This window comes from Dromiciops gliroides, chromosome 1 (assembly GCF_019393635.1).
Source record: "Dromiciops gliroides isolate mDroGli1 chromosome 1, mDroGli1.pri, whole genome shotgun sequence".
NCBI lineage: Eukaryota > Metazoa > Chordata > Mammalia > Microbiotheria > Microbiotheriidae > Dromiciops > Dromiciops gliroides.
Window position 1 is genome coordinate 607,479,054 of NC_057861.1, and position 21,708 is coordinate 607,500,761.

The 21,708-nt window shown below is 36.7% G+C and overlaps 1 protein-coding gene across 8 annotated transcripts in view; it reads left to right on the forward strand.

Moving 5' to 3' along the window:
* The window catches only part of TLE1 (TLE family member 1, transcriptional corepressor), a 124,365-nt gene that overhangs the window by 47,704 nt on the left and 54,953 nt on the right, over positions 1–21,708 (forward strand). For 5 of the 8 annotated variants that reach the window (XM_043964475.1, XM_043964469.1, XM_043964513.1 and 2 more), the window contains 2 exons: positions 17,061–17,265; positions 18,014–18,030. In XM_043964475.1, coding sequence (XP_043820410.1) covers positions 17,061–17,265; positions 18,014–18,030 — 222 coding nt within the window. The remainder of the gene's footprint in view (positions 1–17,060; positions 17,266–18,013; positions 18,031–21,708) is intronic. The other 3 variants (XM_043964520.1, XM_043964484.1, XM_043964497.1) reach the window with 1 other exon arrangement.

Sequence of the window (21,708 nt, forward strand, 5' to 3'; positions counted from 1 at the left end):
TTCAGTCTGCCTTCTTTTACCTTTTCCCCATATCAGGCAACCCCATTTTCCAGGGTTTTGTCCTCATTTCTACCCCTCTTTTTTTTTTAACACTCCTAGAATATTCCTGGAATATCCAGCTCTCAACCTCGGGTTATATAGCCTTGCCAAGTCTCAGCTAGAGTTACCATGACACATATTTTTTTAAAAAGTCATATCAATAAGAACAAATGACTTCTCTGAAATACTGACCAAGTTGGTCAAATACCAACTGGTTGGCAGTTCTTCCCCTCCCCCACTATGTCATTGTTGTTCCTTTCCCATATATTTCTCCTGTATAGTATGTTCTTTGGATACTGTCTTTCCCAGTAATGTTGTTCTACCTAATTGCTTCTGTAAAAACCATGAAATTAATAATTTAAGTGGCTATATAACCAAGGCTGTGTGTATACATGCACACATATACTTATCCATATGTCTTCCAATCTGTAAAAATGTGATGTCTTTAAACATAGTTGATCTTCTTTGTGATCATATTGTATTTTATGTATTTAAAAATCTTATGGAAAATGGTATATGGGCCTCACCTGATTGCTGAAAGGGCCTATAACACACACACACACACACACACACACACACACACACACACACACACGGGAGTTTAAAAAACTTTTTTTGTTGATCTACTGAATGTTTTTGTTTTAGGAATATGATTAAAAAAAACTCCCTAAAAATATGTATATATTGATAAAGGTTAATGTAGCAACAATGCATTTAAAACAGTGTATTGTTAAATGGTTCAGAATTCTTTCCTATTGCTGCTTTATTTTTCTGTGACATATTAGAAGGTTAAAAAAACAACAACCACACTTTTATCAAGATCATAGGATTCTTTGGGGAGATTTGAGTGATATCATTAATTGGGGTGGGGTATGGTGGGTGGCCCTAAAGACTTTGAACCCCTTGTTCACTCTTTGAGAAACTTAGGGATTATCTGTTTAGCTGTTGTCTTTTTCTCTCTCGGAAAATATCTCTGTAGGCATTGGCGATCAGGCTTTTGGCATTTCAGCTGCCCTAGATACAGGCTTGTTTAGGCTTCCAGAGTTTTACAAGACTTACCTTCCTTTGAAATACATGAACCAAACATTATTGCCTTTCTCTATTAAAAAAAATTTATTCTTTGATCCCTGTCCAGTTGTCCCTTGACAATGTCAAAAAGCCTCCAGGCATTGACTTGAGAGAGAGCCAAACTCAAAAGGCATAAAATTCAGAGTTTGATCCTGAATGTACAAGAACAAAAGTTGTTTTTACCTCCTTCATTTTTGCCATAAATCACAGGATCTGAATCTTAGGGATTTGAGATCTTGGAAGGGATTGGATTGGATTAGAATTGGGATTTTAAATGATCTACTGTCTAACTACTATTAAGTCAAAAGCTTATCCTTTTTGAGGAGGTATGTGACTTAGTCATGGTCACATTTAAAGTTTTTACTACTTTACATCTTGTTGTTTCAAACATCCTGCCTATACTTATTTTATATATTTGTCATGTCTCCCAGTAGGCCATAATAAACTCATTGAGAGCAAGAACTGTTTGATTTTTGTCTTTGGAGACTCAGTGATACTCAGTAAATGCTAGCTGATTCATCAGTCTTTATCACCGTCCCTGTCTGTTGTGAGAACTCTTCTACCAGTGTCATGGTCTCACATGTAGTATGGGTTCCATTCCTTCATACCGTGACTTTGTACCCTCTAGAACCCCTATTCAGTTAACAAACTCCCCTTCATATTACACCAGGGCTTTCCCCCTGGAAATTATTTTGTGTTTATATGTGTAGGGTACCTAGGTAATACAGTGAATAGAGTGCTGGGCCTGGAGTCAGGAAGAGCCAAGTTCAAATCCAGCATCAGATACTTACTAGCTGTGTGGCCTTGGGCAAGTCCCTTAACCCTGTTTGCCTCAGTTTCAAAATGGGCTGGAGGAGAAAATGACAAACCACTCTAATATCTGTGCCAAGTAAATCCCCAGTGGGGTCACAAAAAGTAAGACATGACTGAAGGAACTGAATAACATTTATGTGTGTAATGTGGTGTTGTTCACCATCTTCACATCCCCTTACTAAAATGTAAACTTGATGAAGACTGTTCTCTTTTGTCTTTGTATCCTCAGCACCTAGTACCTTAGCATTTAACAGTTGTTGAATGGGTCCAAGGTAGGACTTGATCCCAGGTTTTCTATCAACAAGGCAAATCGCTTTCATTACTTTATTGTATAACCTGTCCATGTTTCTAAGCCCACTCCCACCTTGGTTCCACCCTCACTTAAGTCAGGGGAAGTGGATCAGGAAATAGATCAGGGTACTTCTGCTAAGTGCCATACATAGATAATTAGCTGAGTATTCTAAGTGCCAGTTACTAGACAGCTACTTGTATTTTCTTTTCTTGGACAGGGGTTATACATATTTCAACATTTGAACCAGATGCTTTTCTTCATGCAAGAATGATTTTTTTAAAGGTGTATATCATTGGAAAAGCATTGCTATTCAACACTTTCCATGTTGCAAACAAACTCTGCAAGTCAGGTTAACAAAAAGTGGGAAGGTGTTTTTTTTTTTCCTAACTGATAGGGAATGGTTTTTAGAAGCCAAAAATATGATCGTGTTTTTAAAAAAGAGAGAAATAATTGATTTCAGTATCCAGTATTCATATAGAGGAGAACAGTTAAGTTCCTGGTACAAAGCAATTTGTTTTTTGAGGTGCAGTTTGAAGAACAGAGTGTGTGTACATGTGTGTATACGTGTATGTAAATGTGCAGGAACACATGTTTTTGGCCATCTAGTCAGAAAAAAACAGATGTCTACTACCTGATGTGGTCACCTTAGCCACAAGAAAATCTGTCATCTCTCTAGTGATGATACAAATGCCTGATGGCAATGAGCTTCAGTGATTGCTCTGACCTTACTCTGATTTACTTAACAATAGCCTACCTTCACATCTATTTGTTTCCCTAAGCTCTGCATCAGGTTTATGCTACATAGGTAATCAGTAGTCTCATCTAGTATGCCAAATTTGGGGATGATTTTATATATTGCTGATGCCCTAAAGGCGCATATTGAGAGTGCTTTTCTGACAGGTGCATCTTTTTATGTTTAGTAATGAAGGCACAGATGAAAGGTGACACAAAACCTATATACTTATTTTGGAATCTTGTTTCTTTGCACAGGCTATTCCCCATGACTGGAATATCTTCCTTCTGCATCTTTTCCACCTCTTAGAATTCCTAGTTTTTTTCAAAGATCAGTTTGAACACCTATATTTTGTCTCATCTCCTCTAGCTGCTGGTGCTTCCCTCTCCAAAATTGCTTTGTGTTGACTTTATACATATTTATCCGTGTGCATAATGTTTCCTCTGATAGAATATAAGGTTCTTGAGGGCAGGGGCTGTTTGATTTTCATGTTTATATCCACAGTACTTATCGTATAAAAGCTTTTTAATTGATTATTCAGCTTTGAGGGGGTCTGTATAGGTTTTTAATATTTTGGGGGGAAATAAATGTTTTTGTCTTGATTATACTCTTAAAACAGATTGAGTTGCAGGCCTCCTAAAGGGCTCCCTATTGTTGCATGAGTTGATTGGCTAAAGGATTAACAAGATGTTGGATTATTTTTTTTCCCTTGGATGAGGCTGACAGTTATCTTGGGATTGTAGTGTGTGAAGTTTAAGAGGATGAGGTTAACCTCTTGAGGGTTTATTCTTATGAGTATGCAGTTAATCCTTGGAAAGCCTATAAATACCTGGGCTATGTGTGTTTCTTTGTAAAAACAGGAATATAGCCTAAAAGAATAATGCATACAACTTCCAGAAAGAATGGGCTAAAGCTGATGTAACACTCAAGGTCATGTTGTCAACTGTAATCTGTTTGATGCCAAGCCCTTTTATATGAGTATATCCTAATAGGATGGTGATTTATTAAATTTTTTTAAAAAGGGAAGAAACTGCAAAACGCCTTTGATGCATCCTACTTTGGATAGAGTGCAGTTAAATGTTAAATGAGTACTGCCAAGAATCATTCTCTGCCAAGTGTTGGGATTTGCTTCAGATCTTCAGTGTTCTTCCATAGAGTTAAGTTATTCTATGGAGTTTTGTGCATTTCCTTGTTGGAAGGTTGTTGGGCAAGGTCAGTGCTTAAGGGATATTAGAGTGAGAGCATCTGAAGTACAAGTTAGGTAAAGACGGGGAAAACAGTGTAACTTAGAGCTCTCTGTGATGCACACTTTTACAGCCTACCCACAAAGGGTATTGTAGTGTGACAGAATATTAGGCAGCAGGGAGGAATTACACATTTTGGGGGGGCTAAAAGGAGGTCATTGATTAGAACCAGCTTATATTACAGATGGGGACATTGAGGTTCAAAAACTTATCCAGAGTATAACCATCAGGGTAGTAGCTAGAATTCCTAGACTTAATGCCCATGTTAAGCATTGTTCTCTTCATTCACTTCAGTGAATGATGTAAAAATACCATATCTTCTCACCTTCCCCCAAATGTTACTGATATCTTTATTTTTATGTCACCTTAAATTCCAAATAATCCATTCAGTCAACCCTGCCAAAAGAGCCATCACTTGGACCAAAAAAGGGTGGGGGAAACTTTACTAGTTTAGGAAAATTAACCAACACAACAACTGAATTTGACGATTTACATAGTGTTCTCTACCTATAGCTCTGCAAAGAAAGTAGGGAAGTGTATTTTCTTATCTCTTTGGGACAAACATGGGCATTATAATTACACAGTGCTCTATCTTTTTTTCTCCACTGACATAATTGAAATCATTATGTATATTTTCCTGTTTCGGCTTAATTCCCTTCCCATCAATTGATATTTCTTCCCATGCTCCTCAGTGCTTTTCATGAGAATGCCATTTCTAAGAGATGCCTATTTAGTAATACTGTTGTTGTTCAGTCCTTTCAGTCATTTCAACGCTTCATGACCCCATTTGAGGTTTTCTTGGCACAGATACTAGAGTGGTTTGCCATTTCTTTCTCCAGCTTATTTTACAGATGAGGAACTGAGGCAGGGTGAAGTGACTTGCCCAGGGCCACACAACTATTAAGTGTCCGAGGCCAGATTTGAACTCAGGAACATTAGTCTTCCTGACTCCAGTACAGTCACTCTATGTACTATGCCACCCAGCTGCTTAAGTAGTACAACAAGAAATAAATATTGGTAGAGTTTGCATTCCCTTCATGTATGAAGGTGCTGCTAACCAATCGGTGGAGCCTACTTTTCAAGTTGTTTTTCCAGTAGTGGTGATAAGTTTGAGTTGTATTGTCGATAGTCATACCTGATTCCAGTTGCAAGCAACAATACACATATTTACTTTTTTTTCTTAAAGAGATTTGGTCGAGCTGTTAGGATATTATATGGAACAGAATGGAATGGATTGGCCTGTGATCTAACCATTTCAGCTAAGCTATCATAGTGAGAGATAGTATTCTGAGATAAGACACAAGGTGTTAGCTAAACAGCTAATCTGTTTCTCAAGGCATCATCAAGATGTTCATGAGTTTATATGTCTTGAGTATGCCCATAGTTTAGTTATCTTGGGGGGCAGGTCTCCTTGGAAATATGGCAGAAATGCTCATTGTCCCCTCACATTGCCATTCTTTAGCATAGAGCAGCCATTTGTTACCATTGTTTGTAGAATATCTGCTTATTGTTGGTTAACAGTACTTTAGCCATTTGTCATCTTAGTAGAGAGTCTTTTTGAAAATAAGGTTTATATTCTATTAATGCATCAACTTTATTTTTAATATGTTTTTATTTATTTCAATAAATGTTTCCCAGTTACATGTAAAAAAGTAACATTAATTAAAAAAAATTTTTTTGAGAGCTAAATTCTCTCCCTTTCCCCTACCCCTTTCCCATTCTTCAGAAGGCAAGGAATTTTAAATCAGTTATACATGTGAAATTGTGCAAAACATTTCCAAATTAGTTATGTTGCAAAAGATAACAGAGACAAAAAGGAAAAGGAAAAAAACTGTGCTTCAATCGGCATTCAAAGTGGATAGCATTTTTCATCATGGGTCCTTTGGAATTGTCTTGGATCATTGTCTTGATCAGAATAGGTAAGTCTTGTATAGAAGTGCATCAACTTATATTAAGTGGAGAAATAGATTTATAATAAGTTAGTGGATTATTAATGTCCAAACATCCCCCCAAACTGAATTAGATGCTTTACTGAATAGGCTCCAATAAAATTTGTATTATATTCAAGTTCTTTAGAATACTACTATTTGAACACAAAGGTAGTGGAGACAATTAAAACATTTTTTTTTGAAATATGAAAATAGATTAATCTTAATTCTCCCTATCCCAAACTTTGGAGATTCTTGGTTAGTACAGGTGTGTCTCCTGAAGACAAATTCTAAAACTTGTGATTTCTGGTGTTAAGAATTATGACCTAGGGGGCAGCTAGGTAGTGCAATGGATAAAGCACTAGTCCTGGATTCAGGAGGACCTGAGTTCAAATCTGGCCTTAGACACTTGATGCTTATTAGCTGTGTGACCCTGAGCAAGTCACTTAACCCTCATTGCCCTGCAAAAAAAAAAAAAAAAAAAAAAAAGAATTATGACCCAGAGGGATGCAGAGCAAAGGACTCAGCATGATGTTGTGGCAGTGGTTTGATATAGATAAGGAAGAGCAAATACATTTAAAGTCTCTGGTCAGATTTAGGGTATTCCTGCAAAGATATTCTTACTCTCTCCCAATTTTTGGTGGAGGTGTTGTGGCATCGTCGATAGTGGGTTGGCCTCAGAGTCAGAAATAATAATAGCTATCATGTGTTTGGTGCTTTAAAGTTCACCAAATGCTTTGCAAATGTCTCATGTTCTCCTTACAGTGATCCTGTGAGGTAGGTGCTATCATTATCCGCATTTTACATCTGAGAATATAGTGAGAGAGGTTAAGGGACTTGGCCAGGCTAGGGTCACTCACATAGCTAGTAAATGTCTAAGGCTGAATTTGAACTTAGGTCTTCCTGACTCCAGCCCAGCACTCCATCGATTCCTCTACCTACACCAGAGTTCAAGTCCCATGTCTAACACCTATGCTCTGCGTGATTCTGGGCAAGTCATTAAACCTCTTTGTGCCCCAGGCAACTCTCTTAAGACTATCACTTGAAGAGAAAGTGCATGCCCACATGGTAGAGGTGAATTCCTCATCTCAAAGTCCCTTCTACCAGTGAAATAATAGGTCCAATACTGATCCATCCTTTTGGTGTCTGTAAACTGTTCATGTACCTCATTGTTTCTCATCAATTATTTTTATCTCAATATGGCCTTTAACTGAGACAGAAACCTTCAAATGGTATGTTTTCTTTTAATTCTTATTATTTAAGTAGTGTGAGAATTAATTGGATCCACTGAGCAGTTTCTGCCTCTTGTCTCTCCATCCCTCCGTCCGTCTAATGGGGAGAGACTCTTCACGTAATGGTAATAGTAGCAGCAGCAGCAGTAAAGTGTATGTATGTGTATGTTTGTGTTTTCTAGTTGTCAGGCAATACAATAATTGGACATATCCATTTCCAAAAAGCCTTTTTTATTATGTAAAATTGCACAATACAAACCACAAGGCTTTTGGGCAAGGTGGGGACAAAAACCCTATCAGTTATACATAGAAAGAGATAAGAACTTAATTAAAAACAGTAGCATGGCATCATATATGTTAAATATCTGAGAAATACATAAATACTACAATAAATAATGGCAGTGTCCACAGCCTCAGGCTGCTACTTGGTGTCCTGATTCCCAGGAGGGCAGGCTGGCAAAGTCTTGAGCAACCATTTGGTTTGATAAAGATTTGAAATTCTGCAGTTTGCTTGTGGAAGTGGGTGTCAGAAGGATTGCAGCTAATGAGTCCTTGTGAAGTGGTTCCATTTTCTGTATTCTCTGCTTGATTCTTGAGGATAAAATCTTGCATAAGCTAACATAAAATTTGTGTTATGATCAACAGGTTCCCTGATATATCAGTAGTGTTGGAACAAATTCACATTTTTGAAACAAGCCTTATAGCAGAATTGACTGTACTTAAGTTTTCCCCTATTTGTTTACAAGAGTCATGCCATTTGTTTCCACTCTCTACACTGTAAAAACAGTGTTTAAAAGAAAGAGAAAAGAGCAAAAGATTTGGTAATAAATTCAAAGAGTAGCAATTTGGAGAAAATACAAAATAATATAAATTTTAAACTCAGTATTTTTTTATGTGAACATTAAGGGTTAAAATACAATTCTTAATTCTTCACATTAACCATTAAAACCAGAGGGAAGGGTTCTGCCTCTTCCCCTGTTTGTGACCATCATGATTGTTTTCCCCCCTTTGGGAAGTAGTTATTTAAAATTTTGTGTTCTTGAGGTTTTCTCTGGAAGACATGGACAATGAAACATTATTCTTTTGTGGGTTTTGAGGTCTCATTAACTGAAGATTTAGTACATTTTACTCATATCCTTCCCAAAGTTGACATGTTGGGGGAGGAGGATGAGAATATAAAATTCCATTGTCATCAAATCCAAACCATCCCATGATTGCTTTCCAGCATCAATGTGTAAAGGGCCCCACAGTTTATTCTTTTCTGTTGCATAGCAGAATGTGATGTTTATTTGGGGGAAGAGTTATGGAGGGTGATATATTTTAATCTTAGAGTAATACAAGTCAACTCTAGAAAGTAGCATGTGCTTTTTTTTTTTTTTTGAGTTGGAAAAAGGAGTTTGTAAAGGGATAGATGAAGAGTGAAAACTGAATTTTACACACACACACACACACACACACCCCAGAAATGCTAGCACATTAATTAAGGACTTGAATTATTTTACAAATGAAGAATCTGAGACTCAAAGAGATCAAATAGCTTGCTCAAATGTATACAGACCAGCAGGACCAGGATAGGAACCCAGGTCCACTGATTCTAAATCTTTCAATTTTATTGTGTTTCTTGTCCTTTGCAAAACTACAAGTACTAATTCATTTTAATGTCCTAAACTAAATTGGATGCCATTATTATTAAGTTAAAATGGGTTGAGGGGAGCCAGATTTTCCTCCCTGTGACTTACAATGTTTGGCAATTTACTTAATTGCTTGGACAAACACTCTAAGAATCAGAGTTGGATAGGACCTTGTAGCCCACTTTCTACCTGAAAAAAGATCATAAATGATACATATGACTGCTCATCCCACCTTTGCCTGCCTGTCTAATTAGGGAAAAGTTGCCATCTCCCAAAGCCTTCTCTTCCACATTCACCTCATACCTGAAGTTAGTTATTTCCTCTCTAGGTTTTTTTCCTTCTCTGCTGAAACATACTCATTTCTTTCAGCCAGTTTTAATGTCATGATCTTAACTCCCTTCACCATCCTCCTGGTATTCATCTTCCTGAATGCTCTCCCCCCTTATCTATGTTCTTAGAAATGTGGCATACAGAAATGAACAAAGAACCCTAGATGTGTTCCAGCATGGCAGACATGTTGGAATTACCACCTTTTTGTTCTTGTACCTTTTGCTTTTCTTAGTGCTGCTTAAAATCACATTGACGTTTTTTGGCTGTCTTGTGATATCGTTGACTTCTTTTGGATTTGCAATTAACAAGAAAATAACCAAAAAACTACCCAAAAACACGTAGTTTTTTTTAACATGAAAGAGATATTTCCCCATATTATGTTTCTGAGGTTGATTTTTTCCAAACCCAAGACCAACAATAAACTTATTCCAATTAAATGTTATCACTTTAGATTTAATCCAGGACTCTAGAATGTTGAGATCTCTTTGGATCATAACTGTTTTCCATTGTGTTTAGCTTTCCTTTCCAGTTTTGTGTCATCTGTAAATGTGATAAGCATGCTATCTGTGTCCTTTTCCAAATCATTGATAAAAATGTTAAACAGTGACAGTCCCTCAGGCTTTTCACTTGGAGAACTTCCAAGTAGACATTGAACCTTTAACCAAGTCTGGCCAATCACCAGGGCCCCTAATCGAACTGATTTCCTTCCATCCTATCTTTTTATCTTCTCCCCTTGAAAAGCATGAGTGACTTTGTCAAATACTTTGCTAAAACCTCTTCCCTATTTGTTTATAAAGTGTCATGCCATTTGTTTCCCCTCTCTGCACTGTGAAAACAGGAAACCATATACACTGTATCTCCCTGAGGTATCCACCCTGTCTAGTAGCTCTGTTTTCAGAGGAATGGGGAGAGCAAAATTGGATGAGTTTGACGTGACCTGTTCTTAACGAACCTTACTTGCTTTTGTGGATGTTCACTAACCATTCCTTTAATAATAGGTGCTAGAATTTTTCCTGGAATCGGAGGTAAGCTCATTGGCCTTTGATTTTCAGAGTCTAAAGACTTGCTGACAGGATATAATCTAGACCTAACCTCTAGTTAGAAACACTATAGAATCAGGATCATTATTTATAAAATCTCTTATTGTAAAAAAAAAATTTTCATTGATATCATGAATTTAAAACTGAAAGATGACTCAGAAACATTTAGTTTAATCTTTTCTTTTTCATTCCTTGTTTTTGTTCTTCAGTCATTTGAGTCATGTCCAACTTTTTAGGAAGCCATTTGGGGTTTTCATGGCAAAGATACTAGAGTGGATTGACATTTCCTTCTCCAACCCATTTTACAGATGAGGAAACTGAGGCAAACAGGGTGAAGTGACTTGCCCAGGATGGGTCTTCCTCAGCACCACCTATCTGCCCTCTTGTTTTTTATATCTACTTCATTTCTGAATACATATTTTCTCTGTCCTACCAGGGCATTCTGTATAATAACAAATAATAAAAAAAGAGGAGAACATTTCAGCAAGACTAACTAACATGGCAGTACTACCCATAGTTCCCTGCTTCTGCATAGAAAAGGAGGGATCTATGTTTTCTGTTCTCTGTGAGACAGGCTTGGTTACCATAACTACACTGTACTTAATTCCTTTTTGTTTGTTTTTCCATACACAGTGTTGGAATCATTATGCATATTGTTTTCATTCTTTCATATTTACTTCATTCTTCATAAAATTCATCTCATGCCTTTGAATGTTCCACATTCATTGTTTATTATGATGCAGTAATAGTTCTTTACACCCATATATCAGTTTTAGTTCCTCATTCAAAAGGGTACCTTTTTAATTTCTACTTCCTTGATACTATAAAAAAGGAATTCTATGAATATTTTCTTTTTATCTTTCATATTCTTGGGTTAGAGTTTTACTGGGGGGATTTCTGGGTCAAAGAACCAAGAGATTGGACCTTTGGGTCCCTTTTTTAGCATTATCTCTCCCATATTTGACAGATACCTGGGTTTGTGAAGTGAAATTTCATAGTTGTTTTGATTTGTAGCTGTCATTAGTGAATTGGAACATTTCATGTGGTTGTAGATACTCTGCAGTTTTTTTAAGAACTATTTGTTCATATCCTTTAATCATTGGGGAATGGCTCTTCATTTATGTTTCTTGTAGTTCTCTATATATCTTAGTTATCAGAGATCATTTCCCCTTTTGATTGCTTTCCTTCTTTATCTTTTTTTTTTTCCTTAGTGAGGCAGTTGGGGTTAAGTGACTTGCCCAGGGTCACACAGCTAGTAAGTGTTAAGTGTCTGAGGCCGGATTTGAACTCAGGTACTACAGACTCCAGGGCCTGTGCTCTATCCACTTCGCCACCTAGCTGCCCCAATTGCTTTCCTTCTTAATGTGGTTATATTGATTTTGTTCTTACAAAAAGCTTTTCAATTTCATGTAATTAAAATTAACTTTAAAAAAAAATTTTGTGATTGCTTTGTTTGTTTAGGCATTCTCCACTATCCCATAACAATAAAAGATACCTGTCTCATTTTCTTATAAATTTTCTTATGGCATAACCTTTAATATTCAGGTCAAACATCCGTTTGGAACTTATTCTTGTATAAGGTATAAATCATTGATCTCAAACCTTATTTCTGCCAGACTACTTCCCAGTTTTCCTAGTAGTTCCTGTAGTAATCCATATCCTTGGGTTTATTGAACCCCATATTATTAAGTTCAGTTGTTTCTTATCCATCCTTATCAAGTCTGTTCTACTCATCTACTTTTTTTGTTGTTTTTCAGCCAGAACAAAATATATACAGGATATTTTGAGATGTGCAGATGTTATTCCACCTACTTTCCTACTTTTTTATTATTTCTCTTGAGATTTTAGGCTCCCCATCCCCCAATGGTTTTAATTGTTATTGTGCCTACCAGGTAACCTCTTGGTACTGATTATTAGCTCATTGAATTGGTAAATTTATTTAGGTAGTATCATTTTGTTGCTGGAACTACCCAACTATGAACAGTGAATATCTCTAATCATTCATTTAATTTTTTAAAGAGTGTTTTGTCATCATATTTGAAGAAGTCTTGAGAGTGCCGTGATAGGCTGAAACCCAAGTAACTTAATCACATCTTTTTATTACTTTTTTCTGAATTTTGTTATTGCTGTATAGAGACCTCATTTATTTTGTGGGTTTATTTCTATTTTGCTGCTCTACTGAAGCTATTTGTGTCTGTTTCTTTGCTCATTCTCTGAGGTTTTCTAAGGAAACCATCATGCCATTTGGGGACAATTTTGTCTCCTCTTCAACTATATTTATATCTTTGATTTCTTTCTCTCTTGTTTTATTACTATTGCTGACATTTCTAGGACTGTCAAATAACAGTGAAGAAAAGAGGCATCCTTTCTTTACTCCATATTTCTTACAAAAGGTGCTAGTATTTTCTTCTTGCAAAGAATGTTGGCTTTTGGTTTTAGATGTGAACTTTTTATCATATTTTTAAATCTCCCCTCTTGGCTTTCTGTCCCTCATTTCTTTTAAATTGCACACATACCTTTTGCCTTTTTATGAAGGCACATACTATCGTTAGCTCTGGAGAGAAGATATTTTTTAAAGGATATGTGGGTTTTCTATTGCTTTTTTTAAAAAAAATCTTCATTGGACCTTCAGTCATTAAAATCTATTTTTTACTTTCAAGACTTTGCTTTATTTCTGCAACATCTCCTTAGAAAAGTTCAGAGGAAAAGATCAAACAATTCAGTCTTTATTCCCCCTTCCCAGCTCCCTCTTACCTAGGTCAGTCGCATGATGGAGTGGAAAGTTTTAAACACTTACCATCTGTGCCTTTCGGCAAATCACAAAACTTCTTACTCAATTTTCTCATCTGCAAAATTGAGATAATGACATAACTCGTGAAGTTATTCTGAACAAAGTGTTTGATAAATCTTAATACATACATGTAAGAGAATATTTCAAAGGTAATTTCATTACACTTATTCAAAGAACTTATCTGAATACCATTGTAACTGTCCTTCAAGTTCTGTTCTCCTTTATATTCCAACTAAATTGGACCACAGCTGTCACCTGAACATGACACGTCATCTACTGCTTCTGACTCATCCCCCTTTGCCTGGAATTCTCCAACTTCTTAGATCTATCTCTCTTGGAAGTCATGTCTCTTTCATGGTGAAGTAACACCTCTTCTATAAAACCTTTCTTGAGTCTCCTGATATGTGATTTTAAAATAAAACAACAACAACCAATTATTCAGTAGTTTTTCTATCCTTTTTCACATGTCTTAAGATTTGGTCACTTTCACTCTCAAAATGATATCTCAGGGGAAGCTAGGTGGTGCTGTGGATAAAGCACCGGCCCTGGATTCAGGAGGCCAGATTTGAACTCAGAAAGATGCCTCTTCCTGACTTCAGGCCCAGTGCTCTATTCACCTTGTTGTCCATCTTCCATTCATAAACTCAGTGAAATGTTACCACCCCATGAAGCTACTCTTCGATTTCCCCAGGAGAAAATAATGTGTCCTTACTTCACTTCTTTCTCCTATGACATCTTCCCTGATCTGTAGTACTTAAAACATCCATCCTTATGTTGTAGTTATTTGTTTTATAATCTGTTTCCTACTCGATTGCAGTCTTTGAGGGCAGGGACCTCCATCTTGTCCTTTTTTTTTTTTTTTCATTACCCATCCCCTGGACCTTGTACTTAGTTGTCCCATTAAATGTTAATTTAAATGAATGATAAGTGATTGTGAGCTACTCTGTTGCTACTGTGGATAGCACTACATTTATGGGCTTTTTGCTCAATAAGGGATCACCATCCTGAATATTGAAGCTCAGGTTCAGTATCACAATTGGGGAAGGTAGAACAGAATAGGAATTAAGAGTGATTGACATTCAATTAGCCAATTTATTTGCCATCTCTATTTAATAGTATTATTATCTCCAGTGCCTAGCATACCTGGCACATAGTAGGCACTTAATAAAATCTCATATAATTGATGTATTGGGTTCAGCTGTCTCCCCTCTCTCTAATCATAGGCTCATAGTTATTTTGAATCAATTACCTGTTAGTATTTACATTGTATGCCTTGGATTTAATATTTCTAAAACTTAGTGGGGCGAGAAAGCCCATGTCTTCGTTCCTAACAATAATGAATCAAAACCAAATGAGTTGAAATGCCTGCTAGACTTGTCACAGAGCTAAAAATCCCTAATACTTTCTTGAAAAGCTTTTTGGTGAGGGAAGCAGTATCTACTGTAGTTGAACTTCCACTTTGCCCTCCCCCCCCCCCCAATCAGTGCTATGGTTAATTATCTGCTGCAGTTGCTTGTGTATGCATCATTGGGTTCTCCTTCCCCTCCCTACCCCTCCACCCCTCCCCCCAAACCGGACATAGCTCTTATTCTCCAAGTAATGATAGTAATTGGTGCTAGGACAGACCTTTTACTCATCCTTCTCTGAGCACATTTCTTATGGCAGGTGTCTAGTTTTTAATTAAGTGCTAATGAGCATGCCTAGCAGACCGTGAGGCTGCTGCCAACTTCTCCAGTTTTATGTCTTGCTGTTGCTGAGCCCCTTAACAGGTGACAGAGCAGGAATTAGTGTCTTTGAAACGACAGGAAGGTGATTATAGGCATAAAATAATTGTTACTGTGATCTTAAAATGGTAAATGCCTCGTTTAGATACACTTTTCAAGAAGACTCTTCTTGTTGTCTCTGGTCTGTCCTTGTCCCCATTTTTTCTCTCTTTATGAATGGTTTCAATTCAGGGGTAAGGGAGATTTATGTGGAAGGTGGTCAGTCCCTTTTCCCCTGCTATGGGTTGCTTGTTTTTCACATGATGAGGGATGGGAGGGGGGAGGCTTGCCAAAGTTTTAAAAATTCTATACAAATATTTTCCTGATTTCTGATGATAAATCACACGATTTTACCTTATCCTCTGAAGGTAGAAAGATTTGAAGACGGTATTTATTGTTCTATTTAGAAATCAGTGAGAAGGTAGTGCTTGAGGCCCTTACTGAAGAATGAGCATGATTTAATGCAGTAGGGACAGTCTAGGCAGGCCATCAATAAAATAAGCAGTTGAGGCCTAGGGAAGTTACCACAAATCAGAGCCTTAATTTTGGGATCTGACAGGGCACCTTAGAAATTAAGCTTTAATCATTTTTACTCTTTCTTCTAAACCTAGTTTTATACCTGGCAGCTGAAATATGGCTAAATTTATGTTGCATTGCCTTTTCTTGAGTATTTTTCATTGCGCACAGTAAGCTATTAACTGTAATTTGAAAGAAAAGAATACCTTTTTAAATGTGGGCAAATTTATAGTGGGGTGGGGAGGAGAAGGAGGTGGTGGCCAGTGCAGAGTGTTGCGTTAGTGAGGGAAGCAATGTGGGTAGAGTGAGGGGCGGGGGAGTCCTGGGTGAAGAAGGGAGAGACAAGGATTCTTGACTAGGCTTTGTTGCTTGCTAGCTGTGTCTTTGGGCTTGCCACTGAGCCTCAGTGTACTCATCTTGTAAATGAGGAAGGTGTAGCAGATGATCACTGTAGCTCCCTCCATTTTTATACAGTCATTGCTTCTAGGGTAAATTATCTAGATTGGCTAGATGTGGTGAAGTTTCCCCCGGATGTGTTGCTCTGGTTCCCTGGGGAGTTGTAATCATAGAATCACAGTCTTGAGTTGGAAGGGACCATGAAAGTCATTTAGTCTCACCCTTGCCTTGAAAGCCTTCTTCTCTAAACAATTTCTGAAAAGAATCACCCAGATTTTCCCCCCTGCTTGTTTACTTCAAGTAAATATTATTTGAGTTCACACGGGAGGGGCCAATCCACATTGTTGGGCGGTTCTCAGTTTTTTTTTTTTTTTCAGTTATTCTGATTTATTTTGAACCTATATTTGCCTCCCTGGTACTTGGAATAGTTGGTAATACTGACCTCTGGAGCTAGGCAGAATAAGCTTAATCCCCCTCTTCCACATGACAGCCCTTCAAATAAGAAAGCAACTGTTCTACCTCTTGGTTTCTTTATTCCTTTTAACAAATGAGAAAAATCAGTTTGGCTGTCTTTGCCCCTGTGGTGTTAGATTAGTGCCAAGGGTATGTGGTTGAATGAAAGGAGATTAGCAATAAAACAGATTCATAAATGGAGATCCTGGAAATGTTGCTGCTGCTGATTCTACCCATTTAAATAACCTAATCGGGCCTATCATAATTAAAAGTAACAAACTTTTAGAGTGAATCATCTTCGTGATAGCTAACATTTACATAGTGCTTACTATGTGCCAGACACTGTGCTGAGTGCTTTGAAATTATTGTCTCATACTATTCTCAGAACAGCCCTGGGAGGTAGGAGCTATTATTATCTCCATTTTACAGATGAAGAAATTGAGGCAAACAACAATTAAGTGACTTGCCCAGGATCACACAGCTAATTGTCTGAGGTCAAATTTGAACTCGGTTCTTTCTGACTCTAGTCCTAGCGCTCTGCTCACTGTACCATGTAGTATCTAGGGATCTAAGAATTACAGTTCAGGAACAGTGGTATGGGTGGGGGAAAAATAATACATGAAACATGGTACTCAAATCTAAAGAGTTAACCATATGTTTACTTTTTCTCTCTCTTCCCTCTGTGTCTTCTCTCTCTCCCTCTTTCTTATACCCCTTATTCCTTTTTCCTCGTGCCTTCATTTCATGGTTCTGTTTTCTTCTGGGAATGACCAACTACCATGTGCCCACAGCAGCAGCAATTGCAGGCTCAGCATCTCTCTCACGGCCATGGACCTCCAGTGCCTCTAACACCTCACCCATCTGGACTTCAGCCTCCTGGGATCCCACCCCTTGGAAGCAGTGCTGGCCTCCTGGCCCTGTCTAGTGCATTGAGTGGGCAGTCTCACTTGGCAATAAAAGATGACAAGAAACACCACGATGCAGACCACCACAGAGGTGAGAGGCATGGCAAGCCTGATTAGGACCTGATTCTTTGTGAAATGAATATTCGTGCAATGCTGCAAAGTTGTGTCCATCTCCTAAAGAGATCCCAAGTTTATATAAAATGAGAGAAAAGGAACTGTCGAAAACCTTTTTACCACTGAAAAACTGAAGTTTTCAGGGTTTGAAATGATGGGGATTTGTAGGCTTTCTACCACTCTATAGATTGTGGGGCCTTTTTATTTTTTTTTTTTTTGACATCTTGGCAACTGCTTAATGTAATGTCAGTGGCCTGCACCATATTATGGAAAACTGTTAACTGCTTAATTGGGTGGTTTTCAAAGAAAGTAATGTTGTGAAATGGGGTGAAATGAAAGTTAAATTTTAAAGTGAATGTGTTCAAATGAAAGGTTAGATAATTGCATCTGTTACTACTTAGTTTCATAGGCTTTAATTCTAGTATGCATTAAATATTGGGCAAAATTGCACTTGACTAATTTTTGAAAAAAAGTAATTTATTCTGTCATGAAATTTAAAAAATAGGCTTTGTGTATGGTTAAACTGTAAATCTTATGTTTACAAAATACTGTAATTTTCAGGAAATCACTGTATTAGGAATGTGCAATGACTTATATAAATAAAAGCCATTTTTAAAACTGTTCGGGGCTTGTGTTCTAATTTTTCCCCCCTTTTTTTTATTTCTGTTCTTGCCTCTGTGTCTGAACGGGCATGTCTGTGCGTTTCTTGGTAACCACGGGATCAGACAGAGAACCGGGCACAGTAAGTACTAAAACTCCTAACATACAAATATTCCATTTTTCCAACACTTGCCCAGACTTTACTCCTCTTTCTCCCTCCCAATACACACATAAACACACACACACACACACACACACACACACACTCTCTCTCTCTTCTGTTACATTCATTTTATTTTCTTTTTCTTTTTATTGATTTATTTTTAGTTACGGTTTTGGTTTCTTTCTGAGTTCTCCAGTGTTTTGTGCTAGGTCAAAAGACAGGATTGTTTTGTTTAAAAACTTGGTCCATAGTGGCAAAGTATAAGCAATTGCTTGCAGTAATTGTTGAATGTGCTTTAGCGCATATTTCTCTCAGACCAATATCAGTAATAAACTCATAGTTGTGCATGGAGTTCAGGTTGCCTTTAAGAGGTTGTGCAGACTTATTTTTTTAAGGGAACCCTCCAGGTGAGAAATCAGAATTCATGATTGATTACCCTTTATGGATAGGTCTTGGCTGCTTGGTTTGCCCTTGCCTGTAAGTTTCCTTTGAGTGTTTGTCTTTGGGATATGAACTAAATAAAATTACATTAAAACCAGTATATGAGTTAGATCCTAAGAAAGTTGGGCAGTTTAGGTGAAGAGGCTATGTGCATATGGATTTTATTTAACTTTGGTCCATTTTTCATTGTACACATCTCCTACATGTTTCCTCCTTTTTGGTTACCACTATTTGATGAAAAATGGGCCATAAGAACTAGAACTGAGAGGAGGAGCTAGCATTGTCTGCTATCGTGAGTTTTCTTTTGATCCCTTTCCCATTCAGCCCTATCCTCCCTTTTGAGGCTTAAGAAGATTGAAGAGTTGTGAGCATCTTCTATGTGTGATAATTACTGTATAGAATGAAGTAAGGTGCTCTACAAAACTTTTTTTCTATTATGTTTCATATCATAGATTCTTTGGAAAGAGAATACCTAAATACTTATAAAAATGAACAACCTATTCCCCTCCCCCACATAAGACTGGAGGTTAACAATAGTTACTCTTGAAAATCTTTGTAAAAATGGTTAGGGTTTTTTGTTGTTAAATTGTTGCTAGGGAGACTGATTTTTTTTGGTGAGCCCCTCTGTGTTAGAGTTTTTAAAAAAATTTCCTGTCAGATACCTTCCCTAGAATATGCAAAGAAAACATCACCGGGAACAATGTGCATGGTGTCAAGTGATGAAGGGAAATGGAACTTTTAGCATTTACTGTCAGGATTTGTACATTTTATCATCTCTGAATGTGAACATTTCCATAAATTGTTAGCATTTTTCCTTATTCCTGCTTTTTCTCTAGAACAAGGGTTCTTAAGCTTTTTTTGGGTCAAAGACCATTTGGGCAGGCCTGTGAAGTCTACAGACACCTTCTGAGAATAATGTTCTTAAATGCATAAAATAAAATACACTGGATACAAGGGGAACCAATTATAGTGAAATGCAGTTATCAGAGTGTTTTTAAAATTCATTTATGGACCACAGGTTAAAAATGTCATCTCTGGAGTGTCAACAGGTAGCTGGTACCATTAGACTAGATAATGTTAACAGCATATAAGGGGTTGCCTATGTGCTTGTCCCTGAACATAAAGAAACACATGTATATGTATTCATGTTCATATGTGTGTATGTATGTATGAATATCTAACAACAACTAATGTCACATATAACACTGTGTGCCAGGCACTTTGCTAAGCACTTTATAACTAGTATCTATCTCATTTGATCTTCACAACCCTGGGAAGGTAGGTGCCATTATTTTCCCCATTTTTACAGATGAGGAAACTGAGGAAGATAGAGGTTAAGTCTGTGCATATATACACTATATATATAATTTTTAAAAAAGTCAATTATATAAGATTTAAATAAGAAGGCCTATATCACATTGGTTGGACTCCTGTGGTGAGCTAATAAATTAAAATGGACAAGTGTACCATGGCATGGATAAGTTACAATTTGCGTCATATATATCAATGAGAGCAAACTACAGGGGAAATTTGAGATAATGAAGAGGTGTCCAAAAGACAGTAATATTTTATATCTCCTACCTAGAAAATATCTGTAATTGGCTGATATCCTACATATGTATGCTTTTGAGTATATTAGTGGAAACAATTATCTGGGGTTTTAAAAAAAACTGAATTTTTTTTTGCCTTGTCAATGGCATAACTAAGAAATTTTTTACACATTTCTAATGGTGGGGTGGGATTTTCCTAGATTTCCCAGGTTAGCATATATTTTGTTTTGCTAATTGCCTCTGGTCTATATGTTGAGAAATTTCAGCAGGATATTATTTTAGAGGCTGAGGGAGGAAGTTTGAAATGGTTCTTTAATTTTTATTTTAGCCAAATTCTGCTATTAGTATTTAGAAATTATTGAATGAATTCTCTAATGAAAATGCAGGGACATTGCGTAAACCAATAGATAAACTAATGCCAAAAAAATCAAATCATTGCTCATTGGTCTTTCCATTATATATATTTTTAATAATTCATTTTCTATATCTTAGGTGGGATCTATAGCATTTGTTGTCTTAGTGTTTTCAAATTAAGAAAATAACTGGTGTATCTAGCACCTATTGACAGATTAGTTCACTGTACTGTGAGGTAATTATGCAAAGCAGGCAGGTGTTACAGTTTTGTAACCGGATCCTTTTATAGACCTGCCTTAATGCTGCCACATAGTAAGTAGGTGAATGGTACTACCTTTTTATCAGTATAATTTGGCTTTTTTTTAAAGGAACACATTTATGATTCTTGCTGAGTATATAGTCCTTTGCAGAATTTAATGTAAGAATTAAGAGGATATGTGGGTAATCATGAAAATGTGCATCAGTGCTTTAAAAACAAAAAAGTAAATGGTAGAATTTGCAATATCAAGCCTAGTACTCAGCAGATGGAAACAGGAATACATGCTATATGATGATAATGCCACTGATAGCTATTTGCAGCAAGGTGTTAAAGAGAGTTGTCTAATTTGTTGGTCATTAGCTTTTTCTTGCCCTTCTCTTCCCATATCAAACAACCCATTATTTGCATAAAGTATAAAAGTTGGACTCTTAGATTGGGACCAAGTTGTATGTTTTGGGAGATTGGGGGAGGGGATGTCTCTGAAAGGCAAGACTTATTTGTTCATCTAACCCCCTTCAAGTTATAGATTAGGAAATAGATTTAAAGAGGATAAGTCACTTGCCTGAGGTTGATTTTCTTTCCACTATACTATGCTTATTTTTTTCTATTTGTTTACTCAATCATTTTTTATTTGTTTGCTTATTTATTTGTTTCTTTGAGTTTAGCTTTTTAATGTTTACACTTTAACAAAGATGATGATTCTTCTTCAAGCTTTTTAGAAGATAATACCAACCATGAATTTAATTGCCCACTGAGGAAAATGTGGTTTTGTTTTCTTTTTCTAGCACATACATAGTAGGCACTTTAAATAAATGTCTGTTGGATTTATAGTTCTAACTATTTGCCTCTTTTTTGCGGAAAAAAGGGAATCCTTTATACCATAGCAGAATTTGTGTTCTTTGAATAAGAGAATGTTTAATATTTTATTAATTATAACTCGAAATTTTCTGTAGGACAGTTTAGATCAAACTCGAAATACATCTAACATGTTTAATTCTTGTTTCAAAGTCAGTGGAGTATAGCTTCTAAATTGATAGTGTAAAGAGCTATCTT